Source organism: Coregonus clupeaformis, chromosome 8 (assembly GCF_020615455.1).
Source record: "Coregonus clupeaformis isolate EN_2021a chromosome 8, ASM2061545v1, whole genome shotgun sequence".
Classification (NCBI taxonomy): domain Eukaryota; kingdom Metazoa; phylum Chordata; class Actinopteri; order Salmoniformes; family Salmonidae; genus Coregonus; species Coregonus clupeaformis.
The window spans coordinates 36,978,794-36,999,024 of record NC_059199.1 but is presented as its reverse complement, the minus strand read 5'-3'; the positions used below and the strand labels follow the sequence as shown (position 1 = coordinate 36,999,024).

The 20,231-nt window shown below is 40.8% G+C and overlaps 2 protein-coding genes across 7 annotated transcripts in view; one reads left to right on the top strand and one right to left on the bottom strand.

Annotated features, from left to right (window-relative positions):
- Nucleotides 1–20,231, top strand: part of LOC121571948 (trafficking protein particle complex subunit 9) — a 322,870-nt gene that overhangs the window by 281,919 nt on the left and 20,720 nt on the right. The gene's annotated exons all lie outside the window — the stretch shown is intronic.
- On the bottom strand, nucleotides 1,856–6,044 carry LOC121571949. 3 transcript variants are annotated; one of them, XM_041883750.2, is made up of 7 exons: nucleotides 5,796–6,044; nucleotides 5,579–5,716; nucleotides 5,349–5,485; nucleotides 5,170–5,263; nucleotides 4,692–5,030; nucleotides 4,409–4,592; nucleotides 1,856–4,167 (listed from the first exon to the last, which is right to left on the bottom strand). In XM_041883750.2, the coding sequence occupies exon 7, from the start codon at nucleotides 3,808–3,810 to the stop codon at nucleotides 2,719–2,721; it is 1,092 nt and encodes a 363-aa protein (XP_041739684.1). In that variant the 5' UTR covers nucleotides 3,811–4,167; nucleotides 4,409–4,592; nucleotides 4,692–5,030; nucleotides 5,170–5,263; nucleotides 5,349–5,485; nucleotides 5,579–5,716; nucleotides 5,796–6,044; the 3' UTR covers nucleotides 1,856–2,718. The 3 variants fall into 2 exon arrangements, with proteins under 3 accessions (XP_041739684.1, XP_041739687.1, XP_041739685.1); XM_041883751.2 differs by lacking the exon at nucleotides 5,170–5,263.

Below are 20,231 nucleotides of genomic sequence, written 5' to 3'. Positions count from 1 at the left end.
TAACTAGTCCAGCTTTATACTCTACACCATCAACTTTATCCCAACTAGTTGAGAAAACATATTTTGACAAGATCGTTTCAAGCATTTCATTGTTGACGACGTTCTCATCTCTGAAGAGAAAAGATTGGGATGTAGCTCAGTTGGTAGAGCATGGTGTTTGCAATGCCAGGGTTGTGGGTTCGATTCCCATGGAGGGCCAGTATGAAAAATAAATAATAATAATGTATGCACTCACTAACTGTAAGTCGCTCTGGATAAGAGCGTCTGCTAAATGACTAAAATGTAAATGTAAATGTAATTGGCCCATACTCATTTTGTTTGAGGGTGAAGGTTTCCCAGTGATAAGCAATGGCCATCTGAGAGAGGCCTGTAATTTTCATCATAGGTACACGTCAACTATGACAGACAAAATGAGAAACAAATTCCAGAAAATCACATTGGAGGATTTTTAAAGAATTTATTTGCAAATTATGGTGGAAAATAAGTATTTGGTCACCTACAAACAAGCAAGATTTCTGGCTCTCACAGACCTGTAACTTCTTCTTTAAGAGGCTCCTCTGTCCTCCACTCGTTACCTGTATTAATGGCACCTGTTTGAACTTGTTATAAGTATAAAAGACACTTGTCCACAACCTCAAACAGTCACACTCCAAACTCCACTATGGCCAAGACCAAAGAGCTGTCAAAGGACACCAGAAACAAAATTGTAGACCTTCCCCAGGCTGGGAAGACTGAATCTGCAATAGGTAAGCAGCTTGGTTTGAAGAAATCAACTGTGGGAGCAATTATTAGGAAATGGAAGACATACAAGACCACTGATAATCTCCCTCGATCTGGGGCTCCACGCAAGATCTCACCCCGTGGGGTCAAAATGATCACAAGAACGGTGAGCAAAAATCCCAGAACCACACGGGTGGACCTAGTGAATGACCTGCAGAGAGCTGGGACCAAAGTAACAAAGCCTACCATCAGTAACACACTACGCCGCCAGGGACTCAAATCCTGCAGTGCCAGACGTGTCCCCCTGCTTAAGCCAGTACATGTCCAGGCCCGTCTGAAGTTTGCTAGAGTGCATTTGGATGATCCAGAAGAGGATTGGGAGAATGTCATATGGTCAGATGAAACCAAAATAGAACTTTTTGGTAAAAACTCAACTACGTCGTGTTTGGAGGACAAAGAATGCTGAGTTGCATCCAAAGAACACCATACCTACTGTGAAGCATGGGGGTGGAAACATCATGCTTTGGGGCTGTTTTTCTGCAAAGGGACCAGGACGACTGATCCGTGTAAAGGAAAGAATGAATGGGGCCATGTATCGTGAGATTTTGAGTGAAAACCTCCTTCCATCAGCAAGGGCATTGAAGATGAAACGTGGCTGGGTCTTTCAGCATGACAATGATCCCAAACACACCGCCTGTGCAACGAAGGAGTGGCTCGTAAGAAGCATTTCAAGGTCCTGGAGTGGCCTAGCCAGTCTCCAGATCTCAACCCCATAGAAAATCTTTGGAGGGAGTTGAAAGTCTGTGTTGCCCAGCGACAGCCCCAAAACATCACTGCTCTAGAGGAGATCTGCATGGAGGAATGGGCCAAAATACCAGCAACAGTGTGTGAAAACCTTGTGAAGACTTACAGAAAACGTTTGACCTGTGTCATTGCCAACAAAGGGTATATAACAAAGTATTGAGAAACTTTTGTTATTGACCAAATACTTATTTTCCACCATAATTTGCAAATAAATTCATTAAAAATCCTACAATGTGATTTTCTGGATTTTCTTTTCTCATTTTGTCTGTCATAGTTGACGTGTACCTATGATGAAAATTACAGGCCTCTCTCATCTTTTTAAGTGGGAGAACTTGCACAATTGGTGGCTGACTAAATAATTTTTTTCCCCTCTGTATATAATAAGGGGCCAATTTTCCTTATAGAAGATGGGTAATGGATCATAAAATGATGCTTAGGTATCAAGTATCTATGTGGATACAAGTGCTTAAATAGTTTGTGGTGGTCAACAATAAAATGCTTTAAATATATTGTCATATCTAGAGTGAGACAAGGTGAAAAAACTATGTTCATTATTTGAAGTAACAACAGAAACAAATTCCAGTTTTTGTTTCCTGCAGGAATAATGTCACCAAACAACAGTGGGATGTTTTTCACAAGACACAATGTCTGAATAGAATTCAAACCAATGCCATTGCCAACACTCTCCAAAATAATCTTTGTAGGACGATTTTTTCGTTCTAAAAATCCATAATCAAAACCATAAATCCTGGAAAGCAAGTCCTGTTCTGACATAAAGTGTTGTGTGAGATATCCAAAAAGCAATTTGATCTCATACTGAACCACACCCTCAAGAAGATCATGCATTATATCAAATGAATAGTTATTACAAACATGGAAATACTTCAATGAATTAAGTGTAGATCTTTTTTTCAAACCATAAAGTGACTTCAATTGTGGGTTTTCCTGGAGAGACTGGCAATGCATTTCAAACATATCTTTTCCACGAAGGATCACCTTAGGATCATCCTCACTGTATACCGTTTGACAATCATTCTTCTCAATCAAACAAAAGCGACAGAAATGAGGGCAACTGAATGACTAATTAAAACCAAGAATTGTGTGCATCCCTAGATTATCTCCAGCGATCTGACAGATTGTACCATATACCTGCTCATCTGAAAATGGAAGACTTAGCCCTTGGCTTTCTAGTTTTTAAAAATAATTTATCAACGGTTCTAGTATAACATCAAAACCATACTTGTGCAGATCTTGTGTGAAAAGTGTTACCAAATGAATGTTCATCAAAACCGAATTAAATTTGGGGGGAAAGTTTCTTACAACAAAATAAAGAGAGACAATTTTGTGAATTCCACGTTTGGAGCCAAGGGGATTGGCTGTTTCAAAATCATCATAGTATAGTTGGATTTGTAATGCATGTCTATTAGCTGTAAACAAAGGGTGGGTTTTAAAATAACTTCCATCAAAAAAGTCAGTATAAGTGTCAGGCTCTGATCTACACTCTTTCTTTAGCAAAACACAAATGTCTGGATTTCTGCACATGAACTTCAATGTTTCTAAAATCGGCACATATATAAAAGTATCCTTCACAGGTACTTGATCATATGTACCAGATTTGTGATTTCGCCTGTTGTCATATCTCACTCCCAGTGTTATTTCTACTGGCTCGACAACTCCCCATTTTTGGTGGAAGTATTTATTTTGTTTCCATTCTGTATTTAGATTTGTGAACGGGTTTTCATAATCTACAAAATATTCATTTATCACAGATAGGTTGGGGTCAGTTATAGGTAAAGCAGAAATAGCTGTATGCTTTGCTTGTGAGCGAATCTCACTTGTTAGTTCTTCCAAATCTCCTACAATTGAGGATACCAAACTGTTGGAAATCCCACTCCCCTGTAATTTGGCCATGATGGATGCACACATTTCTTTAGTTGGATCTTTAGTAAGTCCTGAATCATTGCTCTCAGAATAAACACTGGAAGAGCTACATTGATTTTGTGGATTAAATGTGTCCTCCAAAGCATGTGCCTGAGATGAAGTTGCAACTGGCTCACTAGATGAACATGCAACAGTTGAAGTTTGAGCAATTTGCTGAACATTACTATGAACACTATTAAGGTGCTTCCGAAAACCTGTATATGTTAGGAACTGATGCCTACAGCCTTGCTGAGAACAAAACAATTTGAACTTGGGTTCAGGATAGTAACCATGTTCAACTCTTAAATGTGAAATCAACTGTTGACTGCTGGGATAATATTTCTGACACATGAAACAGGTCAACATTGTTATAGCTTCTTACTCACAGGGTGAGAGTGCTACTGGCTGGTTAAGCAGTCTCGCTCTCAAGTCTTTAACTCTGGGTGACTCCTTCATTTTCCCCACATCAATGTTTATATACACTGTTGTCTGCAGGAATGTGTAAAAATTCACAAGTGCCACATCGTAAGACAAATTAAACACAAAATGTGCTTTGAAAAGTTCATCACATGCCCCGAGGGAGCGGTTTGCCTTGCATGGGATGAGACGCTTATCCATTGTGATGTAGAAGCTCTCAATCTTGCTCTTCTGACGCCCAACAGCGAGGAGGTACGGCTGCCGACCCTGCTGGTTGCGGAGATGCTCCTCCAAACTGCAGCATGACTAGGGTTGAGATCAGAAAACTGAAAATTAGATACAAGAATAATGTGCAGCCACAGAGAAAACTACATTATAGAAGTGATTATTCAAACATACCGTCATCCATCTATTAGTCACATTTATCCCAAAAATCAGATCAACGTTCAGAGATACACAGAATAAACAAATGAAATATTATTGCAGTTATAGTTTAACTGCAATTATAGCAAATGTATTAAACTAAAATAAAAAAATAAAAACTCACTTGTTGCCTCATCAAGATCACTTCCTGGGGGACTTTCTGCTGACTGCACCAAGCGACGCAACTCTGGTGTTGAGGTGAGCCGCTTAGCCTCTTTTATGACATTTGGCTTGAAGAACAAATCCCATTTCTGAAGAAGCCTGGAGGATGTGTCGTCATCAAATAGGAGAGTGAAGTCTTGGTCCACCTTTAAGAAAGAAGATATTAAACTACTACTACTGCTACTACTACTTCAGGAAATACTTTCAAATTTCAAGCCATTCTAAACATCTCATCCCAAACTTACCAATCCTTTTGTATCCAGGAATCTTGGGAAGCTGGAGAGGATATCAACACTTCTGCCTGGGTCATTAACGAGCTTCTGACGGTGCTGAAAGGTCTCTCTCATCTTCTGGAAAATCAGGGAATTGTCTGTGGTATGGTTGAGCAAAGACATGGCCTCTTGGCAAGCATCACCATCAAGCTGCCTTTCAACATTAACAGTCCTTTGGAAATTTGGGTCCCCTGGAGAAAAGTCAATTGGGCTATTTGGTGGCAGTGCAGATCCTCGACGAATCTTCCTCTGGACTGTTTTCAGACGCCAAGAAATGTATCCTGTGCTGCTTGCAGCATCATAGAAGTGTTCCTGAAATGAAAAAAAGAAAAGAAATGCGTTGTCATACCAGGCTCATGAGAAATCTCACGGAATTCAAATATCAATGTCGTCCACACAGTTTTGTGTCACACCATGACATGAAAGAGTTAACAATAATAATGCCTATTACATAGCCCTTCTTGGAGTATGGATCCTTGAGGGAAGGGAACAACATCACTATCCCATGTCCATAGTCTTCTCTGATTGCTTTAGTGGGGCGGTGCCTGAGAGGAGATATTAAATTAGTACATTTATGCAATGGCCATGCAGTTATTTGGCACAAATAAAAACAATGTGAAACAAACATACCCATGATTGTCAATCATGTGAGCCACCAGGATGTTAACCATTTTTCTTCTTACAGCATCTGTTAGGGTTTCTGTTGTTTGGTACTCCTGTAGTACTTCTTCACCCCCAGACTTGCCTCTTAGCACTGCTTCAATCAACTAATAAAAAACAAAAACATTAGAATACAAAACATGGTGATAAATAGCTTTTCTAGAGACTCAGAGTGAAAAAATGTGAAAGCATTAAGAAACCTGTTCAGCAGACATCACGTGTATCCTCAATTCTTTGTCTCTTGCTAGGGACATCATCTAGGATTATAGTTGATGCACTTGAGCTGAAGCTTGAGTCAGACGTCTCAGAAGCAGAAGACAAGGAGAAATCAGAGAATTCTAAAGGAATAAAAAAAATGCAAATAATTATATTATGTAAGGTGTAAAGTGCTTTATTATACTTGCCTTGATATCTCACCCTGATCTGAGAATACTGTCAGCACCACATTGCCTTGTCCAACGAGGTCGCTGAATATTTCTGCATCAACTTCTGTCCCTGTTGCATCCTTGTATATAACTTTTGCATCAGGTGGCAGGCAAAATCTCTGGATGACTGGAAAAGATAGTAAGGTCAAACTGAATGTGCCTTTGAAGTCAGCACTGTTTCTTGCCTCACAGCCAATAACTGTTCACGTTAAATACATACATCCACCACTGTATAATCCTTAAATAGGCCTAGAGCATTTTCCCTCACATAACCTATTCCATCTTAAGTCCAAATTTAAAAATTGATGATTGGCTTTTTTTATTGACTGTTTTGGTGTATATTAATACTTTACACTCTTTGAAGCACACATTACAGAACTGAAAATGATTAGCATTTAACCCCATTTACCGTATAAAAGAGTCTGATAAAGGCATGTAAAAAAATCAGAATCGACACATTAAGGAGCTTGCACAATGAGCTTTTAAAAGAACATGGGTGTGGTTTAAAATATTTTTCCTAAGCCATGCTAACCCTTTTCATGGAATTGCATAAAGTCAAACCGTCCTTCATACTCATCCAGCTTCACATATTTCTGCTGTTGGCTGTACTTCACCTGGACCAGCATTTTGACTGAGACATGCAAGGAAGTTTGACAAAGTAAATAAAAATGTAAAGGAAGAACGGTAAAGATTAAATCTAAGTCGACAGTGTTACACCATTTTTGGTGACCCATCAGATTCTGTGACCTGCACTGTTGGAAAAAGTACTAATTTTCAGAAAATCGCGCTGTGACTGAGATATTAAAATGCTGCTTATGCATTGACTCATCAGTATTTAATGATGCACTTAAATGTTTAATAAATGTTTAATATATCAGTCACAGCCCGATTTCCTGCTAATTTTGTACTTTAGCTTTAACTTAGTAATTTCAGTACAATTAACTGGTAATACTTATATACTTTTACTTTAGTAAATGATCTGAGTACTTTTTCCAACACTGCAGGTCATAGAATCTGATGGGTCACCAAATACAGTGGTACGCTGGTCACACAGACAACTAAACACGAGAAACACCGTCTGCATGTTGGGACATGTTTTTTGCAGCCCCTTTGATGTTCAAAGTGAAGGGGGGAAAAAATACGTTAGCTCAAGCCTCAAACAAGATTTTATACAGTAAAAAAACATAACGCTTTGTTTTTCCTTTTAAATCATAATTGACAAAGTTGGAGACGGTTTAAGTAACAAACTGTTAGCTAGCTTACCATACACTTCTAGCTAGCTAATCACCAGGACAAATTTGCTGCTCAGTCGTGGCAACAAACACGGTTTTGTTAGGCATATATTCTCTGTAGATGTTTCATTGTTCATACTGAAATTCTCAGCATCAATTTATAATTGTTTCAGTAAGTTTGAGTTAATTGCACTTACCGTGCAGTACTGCATGGGAGGGAGAAAATGGCGCCGACTTGTCTCCTCTGTCTCCAACCGAAGAAGTGAAATGCATGGGCTGAGCTTAATTACATCTCTGCGGAGTTGGGTTAACACTTTCCGGATCAACTCTGTCAAATAACTCCAACACTGAATACCATTTAAATCAGAATGTGTTAAAATTACACTCTGGGAGTGAAAATCTACTCGGAAATGTTTAACCCTGAAATGTTTGCTGTGTACCCCCTCTCTCTCTCCTACCCTCTCTCTCCCTCTCTCCTACCCTCTCTCTCTTTTACTGTTTCTCTCACCCTCTGTCTCACTCCCTCTTTTTCTTTTTCTTTTTTCTCTCTGAATGTCTTTCTGTCATCCAAGCTTCATGAAGTCTGACAAATTTCACATTGTGGTTTTGTGTGTGTGATATTTTCTTTATATTTTGGCAGTTGCGGTTGTTAACCTAATCATCGACAACGTTGAGCAGCTATTTAAAAAGATCATCAGTTCAATCAATTACTCCAAAGGTCATGTCTGTTTGGGTATGGTGAAATTTTGTCAGCCGGTGATTGTCAAGCAAATAACTGCCAGTCTCACGGTAATTGACCGTCAATTAACATAAACACGTTTACCATCTCCTGGCATCTACACATAGCCTACAAGCCACTGATGCAGACCTTTGGAACATCTACATTTTAAAAAGTCTAAATCCATTTAAAATAGCATACACCATCATAATAAATCCATTATTATGAATGAAGAAAATGTAGTCTATTTCAGAAGAACCGAGTAGCATACTCTGAGCTGTCCTTATGTTAGGCCCTGATCTGGTTATGCCATATAGATGTGGGCTACACTAGTTCATTTAGCTGACAAGATTTGCTTAGAATTCCATGGCATTATTTCATAGTATGAAGACTACAATTGAACATAGCTGATTAAAATAAAAAGGATATTTTCTCCAAACTATTTCCGAGGGAGTGCGCACTTGCGGCTATTCTGTGTTGAGCGGTTAACAAAGAAACAGGTCCTCCTATATGCTTAATTTAGAGTTATTTATGCAATTTAGTTGTGATACAAACGATTTTAAATACATTCGAAGGTTGCATGATGCGACTCTAATTATGATTTGAAAAAATTATCATGAAAGCCTTGAGCTTTGCTTTGTTTCTTGTGCAGGCTGCACACACGCATCAGTCTCTCATTCACAATTTGTCAAGCACTTGATAATATTCTCATCAGGCCTTGAATTTCCCGACGGCATCCCCTTTTATGTGGCCGTAATGCCCCCTCAAAAATCCATTCCTTTTGCAGCCAAAGTGGCCGTTGTGCCCTTGGGCTGAATATAATAATTATAATTCCCTTCTCCTGGCTGCCAATCACTGTGCTCCGAAGCACCTCTCACTCACATGGCTCTCTCAGACATCTACATTTTTATTAGCCAATGCCATCACGTGATCGGGTCCTTCTCACAGGCATTTCAACTCCAAAATAGGCTACAAGTGAAGACCGACACATCGGGGATGCTACTGCATGCATCCTTCTTATCGAATTTGGAGACGCATATTGAAGATGTTAGCAAACAGCAAAAGCACTGGCCTATGTCAATTTACTATCCCCCATAGTACAAAAGTTGACCTATTCAACAGCGATTACAGCCTCGAGTCTTCTTGGGTATGACGCTACAAGCTTGGCACCTGTATTTGGGGAGTTTCTCCAATTCTTCTCTGCAGATCCTCTCAAGCTCTGTCAGGATCAAATCAAATCAAATTGTATTTGTCACATGTGCCGAATACAACAGGTGTAGACCTTACAGTGAAATGCTTACTTACAAGCCCTTAACCAACAATGCAGTTTTAAGAAAGAATACCAAAAAAAATCACACAAAAATACTATATAAAATAATACGAAATAAAAGTAACAAATAATTAAAGAGCAGCAGTAAAAATAACAATAGCGAGGCTATATACAGGGGGTACCGGTACCGAGTCAGTGTGCGGGGGCACTGGTTAGTCGAGGTAATTGGGGTAATATGTACATATAGTTAGAGTTATTAAAGTGACTATGCATAGATAATAAACAGAGAGTAGCAGCAGCGTATAAGAGGGGTGGGGGGGGCAATGCAAATAGTCTGGGTAGCCATTTTATTACATGTTCAGGAGTATTATGGCTTGGGGGTAGAAGCTTTTTAGAAGCCTCTTGGACCTAGACTTGGCGCTCCGGTACCGCTTGCCGTGCAGTAGCAGAGAGAACAGTCTATGACTAGTGTGGCTGGAGTCTTTGACAATTTTTAGGGCCTTCCTCTGACACCGCCTGGTGGCTGTCTCGTCGTTGTCGGTGATCAGGCCTACCACTGTTGTGTCATCGGCAAACTTAATGATGGCGGATGTGGTGTTACATACCCTTACCACCTCGGGGCGGCCCGTCAGGAAGTCCAGGATCCAGTTGCAGAGGGAGTTGTTTAGTCCCAGGGTCCTTAGCTTAGTGATGAGCTTTGAGGGCACTATGGTGTTGAACGCTGAGCTGTAGTCAATGAATAGCGTTCTCACATAGGTGTTCCTTTTGTCCAGGTGTGAAAGGGCAGTGTGAAGCGCAATAGAGATTGCATCTGTGGATCTGTTGGGGCGATATGCAAATTGGAGTGGGTCTAGGGTTTCTGGGATAATGGTGTTTCAAAGCACTATATGGCTACAGATGTGAGTTCTATGGGTCGGTAGTCATTTAGGCAGGTTACCTTAGTGTTCTTGGGCACAGGGACTATGGTGGTCTGCTTGAAACATGTTGGTATTACAGACTGAGTCAGGGAGAGGTTAAAAATGTCAGTGAAGACACTTGCCAGATGTTCAGCGCATGCTCGGAGTACACGTCCTAGTCATCCGTCTGGCCCTGCGGCCTTGTGAATGTTGACCTGTTTAAAGGTCTTACTCACATCGGCTACGAAAGCGTGATCACACAGTCATCCGGAACAGCTGATGCTCTCATGCATGTTTCAGTGTTACTTGCCTCGAAGCGAGCATAGAAGTAATTTAGCTCATCTGGTAGGCTCGTGTCACTGGGTAGCTCGCAGCTGTGCTTCCCTTTGTAGTCTGTAATAGTTTGCAAGCCCAGCCACATCCGACGAGCGTCGGAGCCGGTGTAGTATGGTTCGATCTTAGTCCTGTATTGATGCTTTGCCTGTTTGATGGTTCGTTGAAGGGCACAGCAGGATTTCTTATAAGCTCCGGGTTAGAGTCCCGCTCCTTGAAAGCGGCAGCTCTACCCTTTAGCTCAGTGCGGATGTTGCCTGTAAACCATGGCTTCTGGTTGGGGTATGTACGTACAGTCACTGTGGGGACAACGTCATTGATGCACTTATTCATGAAGCCAGTGACTGATGTGGTGTACTCCTCAATGCCATCGGAAGAATCCCGGAACATGTTCCAGTCTGTGCTAGCAAAACACTCCTGTAGCTTAGCATCTGCTTCATCTGACCACTTTTTTATTGACCGAATCACTGGTGCTTCCTGCTTTAGTTTTTGCTTGTAAGCAGGAATCAGGAGGATAGAATTATGGTCAGATTTTCCAAATGGAGGGCGAGGGAGAGCTTTGTACGCTTCTCTGTTTGTTGAGTAAAGGTGGTCTAGAGCTTTTTTCCCTCTGTTTGCACATTTAACATGCTGGTAGAAATGAGGTAAAATTGCATTTCCCTGCATTAAAGTCCCCGGCCACTAGGAGCGCCGCCTCTGGATGAGCGTTTTCCTGTTTGCTTATGGCCGTATACAGTTCATTGAGTGCGGTCTTAGTGCCAGCATCGGTTTGTGGAGGTAAATAGACAGCTACGAAGAATATAGATGAAAACTCTCTTGGTAGATAGTGTGGTCTACAGCTTATCATGAGATACTCTACCTCAGGTGAGCAAAACCCAAGACTTCCTTAGATATCGTGCACCGGCTGTTGTTTACAAATATACATGGACCGCCACCCCTTGTCTTACCAGATGCTGCTGTTCTATCCTGCCTATACAGTGTATAACCTGCAAGCTGTATGTTATTCATGTCATCGTTCAGCCACGACTCGGTGAAACATAAGATAATACAGTTTTTAATGTCCCGTTGGTAGGATATTCGTGCCTGTAGTTCGTCCACTTTATTATCAAGCGATTGTAAGTTGGCCAATAGTATCGATGGCAAAGGCAGATTATCCACTCATCGCCGGCTCCTTACCAAGCACCCCGATCTCCATCCGCGATATCTCCTTTACTTTCTACTATGATAGATGGGGATGAGGGCCTTGTCGGGTGTCTGGAGCAAATCTCTCTCATCCGACTCATAAAATAAAGATTATTTGTCCAGTTCAAGGTGAGTAATCGCTGTTCTAATGTCCAGAAGCTCTTTTCGGTCATAAGAGACGGTAGCAGCAACATTCCGTATAAAATAAGTTACAAACAATGCGAAAAAACACACAAAATAGCACGGTTGGTTAAGAGTCCATAAAACGGCAGCCATCCCCTCCGGCACCATCATACATTTGGATGGGGACTGTCGCTGCACAGCTATTTTCAGGTCTCTCCAGAGATATTAGATCGGGTTCAAGTCCGGGCTCTGGCTGGGCCACTCAAGGACATTCAGAGACTTGTCCCGAAGCCACTCCTGCGTTGTCTTGGCTGTGTGCTTAGGGTCGTTGTCCTGTTGGAAGGTGAACCATCGCCCCAGTCGGAGGTCCTGAGTGCTCTGGAGCAGGTTTTCATCAGGGATCGCTCTGTACTTTGTTCCGTTCATCTTTCCTTCGATCCTGACTAGTCTCCCAGTCCCTGCCGCTGAAACACATCCCCACATCATGATGCTGCCACCACCATGCTTAACCGTAGGGATGGTGCCAGGTTTCTTCCAGACGTGATGCTTGGCATTCAGGCCAAAAGGTTCAATCTTGGTTTCATCAGACCAGATCATCTTATTTCTCATGGTCTGAGAGTCCTTTAGGTGCCTTTTGGCAAACTTCAAGTGGGCTGTCATGTGCCTTTTACTGAGGAGTGACTTCCGTCTGGCCACTCTACCAAAAAGGCCTGATTGGTGGAGTGCTGCAGAGATGATTGTCCTTCTGGAAGGTTGTCCCATCTCCACAGAGGAACTCTGGAGCTCTGTCAGAGTGACCATCAGGTTCTTGGTCACCTCCCTGTTTGGCCGGGCGGCCAGTTCTAGGAAGAGTCTTGGTGGTTCCAAACTTCTTCCACTTAAGAATGATGAAGGCGACTTTGTTCTTGGTTACCTTCGATGCTGTAGAAATGTTTTGGTACCCTTCCCAAGATCTGTGCCTCGACACAATCCTGTCTCGGAGCTCTACGGACAATTCTTTCCACCTCATGGCTTGGTTTTTGCTCTGACATGCACTGTCAACTGTGGGACCTTATATACAGTGAGGGAAAAAAGTATTTGATCCCCTGCTGATTTTGTATGTTTGCCCACTGACAAAGACATGATCAGTCTATCATTTTAATCGTAGGTTTATTTGAACAGTCAGAGACAGAATAACAACAAAAAAATCCAGAAAAACGCATGTCAAAAATGTTATAAATAGATTTTTGCATTTAAATGAGGGAAATAAGTATTTGGTGGCAAAACCCTTGTTGGCAATCACAGAGGTCAGACGTTTCTTGTAGTTGGCCACCAGGTTTGCACACATCTCAGGAGGGATTTTGTCCCACTCCTCTTTGCAGATCTTCTCCAAGTCATTAAGGTTTCGAGCCTGACATTTGGCAACTTGAACCTTCAGCTCCCTCCACAGATTTTCTATGGGATTAAGGTCTGGAGACTGGCTAGGCCACTCCAGGACCTTAATGTGCTTCTTCTTGAGCCACTCCTTTGTTGCCTTGGCCATGTGTTTTGGGTCATTGTCATGCTGGAATACCCATCCACGACCCATTTTCAATGCCCTGCCTGAGGGAAGGAGGTTCTCACCCAAAATTTGACGGTACGTGGCCCCGTCCATCGTCCCTTTGATGCAGTGAAGTTGTCCTGTCCCCTTAGCAGAAAAACACCCCCAAAGCATAATGTTTCCACCTCCATGTTTGACGGTGGGGATGGTGTTCTTGGGGTCATAGGCAGCATTCCTCCTCCTCCAAACACGGCGAGTTGAGTTGATGCCAAAGAGTTCCATTTTGGTCTCATCTGACCACAACACTTTCACCCAGGTCTCCTCTGAATCATTCAGATGTTCATTGGCAAACTTCAGAAAGGCCTGTATATGTGCTTTCTTGAGCAGGGGGACCTTGCGGGCGCTGCAGGATTTCAGTCCTTCACGGCGTAGTGTGTTACCAATTGTTTTCTTGGTGACTATGGTCCCAGCTGCCTTGAGATCATTGATAAGATCCTCCTGTGTAGTTCTGGGCTGATTCCTCACCGTTCTCATGATCATTGCAAGTCCACAAGGTGAGATCTTGCATGGAGCTCCAGGCCGAGGGAGATGGACAGTTATTTTGTGTTTCTTCCATTTGCGAATAATCGCACCAACTGTTGTCACCTTCTCACCAAGCTGCTTGGCGATGGTCTTGTAGCCCATTCCAGCCTTGTGTAGGTCTACAATCTTGTCCTTGACATCCTTGGAGAGCTCTTTGTTCTTGGCCATGGTGGAGCGTTTGGAATCTGATTGATTGATTGCTTCTGTGGACAGGTGTCTTTTATACAGGTAACAAACTGAGATTAGGAGCACTCCCTTTAAGAGTGTGCACCTAATCTCAGCTCGTTACCTGTATAAAAGACACCTGGGAGCCAGAAATCTTTCTGATTGAGAGGGGGTCAAATACTTATTTCCCTCATTAAAATGCTAATCAATTTATAACATTTTTGACATGCGTTATTCTGTCTCTCACTGTTCAAATAAACCTACAATTAAAATTATAGACTGATCATTTCTTTGTCAGTGGGCAAACGTACAAAATCAGCAGGGGATCAAATACTTTTTTCCCCCACTGTAGACAGGTGTGTGCCTTTTCAAATCATGTCCAATCAATTGAATTTACCACAGGTGGACTCCAATCAAGTTGTAGAAACATCTCAAGGATGATCAATGGAAACAGGATGCACCGGAGCTCAATTTCAAGTCTCATAGCAAAGGGTCTGAATACTTATGTAAGGTATTTCTGTATTTTATTTCTAATAAAAAACCTGTTTTCGCTTTGTCATTATGGGGTATTTTTTGTAAATGTATGAGATTTTGTTTTATTGAATCCATTTTAGAATAAGGCTGTAACGTAACAAAATGTGGAAAAAGGGAAGGGGTCTGAATACTTTCCAAATGCACTGTAAATAGCGAATGGATGACACTTTTCCCTTGGTATGCCAGCCAGGTAGGCTATATTCCTGTTGTAAAGCGAAGCAATGTGCTCAATATTAGGAAAGTTGATAAATAAATATACTAGGCACATTCTTGAACAGAGTTTCATGAGTGAACTCTTGGATAGGTTGTTAATACAGTTTGAATCACCAGGCCACTCTGTCTCATATGTCCTCCGATAGGCCCTGGGTGCATCCCAAATGGCAACCTATTTCATATTTAGTGCACTACTTTTGACCCTGGCCCTGTTTAAATGTAGTTCACTATATAGGGAATAGGGTGCCATTTGGGACATAGCCCTTGTTGTGATCAGTCCTCTGATGTTAGTCTCCTGATGTTGTCTTGAGTGAATAGTCTTACCTAATAAAAGCAGACACAGCCATCTTAATAGACATTAGATTATTCATGAGTCTGTATCGCTTCCTGTGATCACTGTAGAAGGAGAAGGCCCTTAATGTTCTCATGTAACTTACTTCATCATGGCTAATTAAGGTGCGTGTGTGTGCTAGGGCTGGGCGATATATCAAATTCATTCGAATGTATGTTTTTGCCCGATATTCAAAATGCCTGTATCGCAAGAATCAAAGTTTTTTCTTTTTTATGAGCGTTTATGTCCGCTTGTTCTCCTTCTGTGCTGTGTGCACCTTCCTATTTTCACCAGAGATCTGAATATAATGACGAGATGCTCATGTCTCTGCCCTAACAATGGGAGTCATTGTCCCAAAGGCGGGAAGGCAGGCTTAGGTCCAAAATAAGCCCATAGAAACGCATTGTGCTTATTTTGGATAGATTTTGGCGAGAGTGAAACCTCTCGCTTCACCTCTTCCTCTCACGTACCGCTAGCAGCATTTTTGCCAAAGGCTGTTATACTAGCTGTCTAGTCTATTTTATAAATGTGCAAAAAGCATAAAACACAAATATATAAGGAATTGGCAACTCGTTCTCATTCTGAGGAATAAGGTAGGCCACTTGATTTCAACATCTGAGCAAGCCAACAAGTGGACAGGCTAGCATGTTGTTCAAACATTTGGAGAAGGACAGAAGGGTGTGTTCATAACAACGCAACTTGTTGCCTTGTTAGCTAGCAAATAGATCCAAGTTTACTAAACTTGATATAAAAAGATTAGATTTGTTCATGAGACCTGTGTTAATTTTCTATAATGCCTGCTGCAAGAAGTTAGTCATTATTAGTGAATGTGAATTATGCATGGTTCTGGTAAAATTTGTAACAAAAGGGCATTTTATTGCAAAAAAGCAGGTTATACTATTTTGATTAGACTAATTTCACACGCCCTGAATTCATTAGATTATTGCTGACTGTTTGAAATGTAGTGTATTTTACCTTTTAATTGTACAACAAAGCTTATTTAGAGAGAACATTAAAACAATTATAGATATAGATTACCCTCCATAATTGTTTGGACAGTGCAGTAAAGTGCAGACTTTCAACTTTAATTTGAGGGTATTTTCATCCAAATCAGGTGAACCGTTTAGAAATTACTGCACTTTTTGTACATAGTCCCCCAATTTTAAGGACCAAAAGTATTTGGACAAATTCACTTATGTGTATTAAAGTAGTAAAAGTTAAGTATTTGGTCCTGTATTCATAGCACGCAATGACTACATCAAGCTTGTGACTACAAATCTGTTGGATGCATGTGCTTTTTTTGTTGTTGTGTGTTTCAGACTATTTTGAAATGAAGAGTAAATCATGTATTGTCATTTTGGAGTCACTTTTATTGTAAATAAGAATATAATATGTTTCTAAACACTTACATTAATGTGGATGCTACCATGATTATAGATAATCCTGAATGAATCGTGAATAATGATGAGTGTGAAAGTTACAGACATACAAATATCGGTATGCCAAAACCATCATCAAGGTTGTTTGACTGACATGGATAATGTTAAACTATGTTTAATACTATTCAGTGTGATTATGTATTAGTATTGTTTTCATGTCTGCACAGTGGCGGTTGTGCTGTTTAAGATGAGGGAGGATGATTAATTTTTTTATGAGCATGGCCTTATTTTAATACAGCATATTGGATGACTGTCATTCTCATATTCCATTCACCCAGCTCAATGTAACATCGATAGGTTTAGGCTACTACATGATACTCACATTTTCCCTGTACCCATCATGTGGTTGCTACAACTTAGCCTATGAATGAAAGTTTACAGCTTTCATCGAGAGAATTTTGAGTAATCATTAGTCCCAACAGTTGCAAATTAGAGTTTCTATTGGTCAACAGAATCGGCAGAGTGTATACACCCCTGATCACATGCAAACACAGTTCACTTTCATAGCAGCCATATAAAAACAGCATGATCACTTTGCTCTTTGTTTATATAATTCCTTCTCGCAACTATCTCTACGCGCTCTCCTCCTCTCACATTTTCATTTTGCTTGTGGACTTCAGTGCACAACACATCAGCTGTCTGTGACCAGGCAAAAAAAAACGTTCTAAGCCAAACCTTCATATCATGACTGCTAACCGCTACACACAGCCTACATCATTGTCACCTCATAGTCACATAGCTACTAGAACTAACACGTTAGTAAACTTGCTACAATCATGCAGTACAGTGTACAGTCAGAAAGCAGTTTAGTAGTTACACCGGCGGGCCCCGGTGTCAATAAATGAATAAAACCAAAAGCTTACCTTCTCTTGGAAGAGTTCCAGTGTTGGATAGCCATAGCCAGCTAGCTAACATAGTATCCCTCTCTGTTTGATCCGGGTGTTTGAATAGGCTAAACTAGCTAGCTGCATTCAGCCAGCTAAGTGAAAGAGGAAGTTTAAAATATATATATATAGCTATCTCTCACTCTCTCCCTTGCTTCTCCTTAATTTTGGAATAAATTAATTTGTTCAAAACTGTTCAACTATTGTCTTTCTCTCTTTTTGAGTCAACTACTCACCACATTTTATGCACTGCAGTGCTAGCTAGCTGTAGCTTTTAGTACTAGATTAATTATCTTATCCTTTGATTGGGTGGACACCATACCAGTTCATGCTGCAAGAGCTCTGATAGTATGGAGGACGTCCTCCAGAAGTTGTCATATTTACTGTGTAAGTCTATGGAAGGGGGTGAGAACCATGAGCCTCCTAGGTTTTGTCAACGTATCCAGAGGAGGACAGATGCTAGCTGTCCTCCGGCTACACCATGTTGCTACCCTACAGAATGCTGCTGAGGCTACTGTAAACCTTCATTGCAAAACAGTGTGTTTTAATCAATTATTTGGTGACATGTGAATATATTTAGTATAGTTTTATCTAAAAATTCAAAATTTTTTAATGTTTCACTATTTTTATGAAATTCACTGAGGAGGATGGTCCTCCCCTTCCTCCTCTGAGGAGCCTCCACTGTATCTGAACCAGTCACGACACTACCTACCGAATGTGCCATCTGGGATTTTCTTACCAAAAAATATTTTGTTTTCGATTTTTAAGAACCTCCTGCTGTGAAAAGCACTGTAGTACCTCCTAACACTGACTGTGTAATGTGCTGCATGTGTTTTACCTACCAGGGGGCAATATAACAAAAACAATGATGATTAACCACTGAATGAGACCTTAAAATCCCATTTAAGTCCAGCCCTTTAAACTTTTATATTACCACTTGTTTGCTAGCTGTTTCAGTCCTTCTAGCTGTTTCAGTCCTTTGTCAATAGCTCATGACCATGCTATAAGGATCCATAGAGGGGCGTACATTGCATCCATCTAGCTCTCATTACATTATTAGGACTTTATTGCAAATTATGCCATTTTCTGGATCTAAAGTTTATTTTCATCCGTTACGACCATGTTGTGTAGCTTAAGAGACGCTCTGTAATGTTTTTGAAGACTTATTGAGCTCTAAATAGCTGATGGTTAGGTATAACTGGATGGTTAGGGTTAGCTTTTATTGAACTCTATAGCTGCGTAGTTAGGGTATATGGAGGTTACTGTGACCTACCATGACGCCATGACATTTACCCATCAGGCACTCTGTTCCTTCCAGCATGTTAACCTTTAACCCCAGAAAGGTCACTCTACTTCCCTCCAGTACAATATGGTGCATTTTCACTCAAAATACAACCAACATGATTTCATGAGTCCAAGACAGTTTTTTGGATGCATTTCACTGTTGTAAATATTACATTTATTATAGCTCATCAAACGCCTCACAACGGAATTATGATGATTAGACTACATCCTAAAAGCAACTTGTCATTTTCATACAGAATGGCTGTGGCTACCTCTCAACCTTGTCTTGTTATTTTAACAGCCATTCAAATCAACGCTTGATTTGTTACACCAAGTCAATTATCTTCATGGAGCACAGGATTGTGTTGTGCTCAACGAGTGACCACCTCTTAATGATCAGTAGCACTAAAGATCATCTCTGAAAACTCATCATGGGAAAACATGACCCTTCCTTTAGTTGGACGTGTGTCTTGTCCACGTGTGTCTTGTCCACTGTAACAATGCCCTGGTCAGGTTAGCAGAGATAATGCCGTCCTTGATGGTCTGAGCGGAGGACAGAGGAGCATGTCGGAGGCTGATTGGATACAGTTGATTAGACCTGTAAGTTTAACGAAGGGACACTGATTGGACAAGCTGTAGGGTTAATGAGATGGTGTAGACAAAAGAGACTCTGTTCAAATGTACACCTTGGCACGCTGCCTAGATTGACCCAATGTATTGGACATGTATTGTAAGTGGTATGCAAGTATGGGACAGTGGAAAGTACCTAGCAAGAGGGAAAGAGACTGAGACACAGAGATAGCAAGAGGGAGACAGACAGACAGACACGGTGGTTGATTGATGGTGAAGAGGTGCAGAGATGTTCTGGAGAGTTCACAGTGATTTAATTTAGAGGCCAGAACTTGGACTGCTTAGCATAAGCATCATTTAGCCTGACCTTCACTGAGCTGTTTTAAACATTTCACATAATTTCTCAGAGTTGTGTCTTTCAGGGCAAAGTCATGATGTGTCACTCAAAGCAAAGCAGCAACTCTGTTGTCAGTCTGTTACTATACGGGCTGTTTCATTCAGTGGTTATGATGATGGTGATAATTATGATGATAATATTTTGCTTGTTATTATCATAATCATGATCGTTACTCTCTTAGTGAGTGATTTGATGTGAGTAATAGAAACTGTAACAGTGAGTTGTCCTGATTTGACTCTTTTTAGAACCAGCGCTTATCACATACCAAGATCACCTAGAACTATTTTCTCTTTATACAAACATGTGTATTCGACAAACCTACTTCACATAATATTATGGAATGTACTTATACAATGTTGGCCTTTTAATAGCATTGTCTCAGTGTCTGTATAATAACATACCCACTAGCATTGTTTGTGGTCTCTCTCTCTCTCTCTGATCTGAAATGAACTGTATTAATTTCAGAACACGTTAATTTCACTGAGGGCTGTAATTAAAGCACTGTGTTAAAAATATAATATTGCAATCATTACTAGTTCTGCCGTGAGTCGTACATTATCAGCACTATTGCCCAAGGATCAGAACAAAACACATTCAGTTCTTGGGGCTAGACATTCTTAGGGCTAGACAGAGAGACACACTCGCAAACACACACACACAGGCTCAGTCATGAATAACAAATTGTATCTTTGTAATCCAAACCTTGGATGTCTTCTCCAGCCTTGTCACTTTCACTAAACTTCATTATTTCCTTCG

Bases quoted from the DNA above. Each gene is read 5' to 3' on its own strand.
- LOC121571949 (XM_041883750.2), bottom strand. From the start codon at position 3,810: ATGTTGACCTGTTTCATGTGTCAGAAATATTATCCCAGCAGTCAACAG.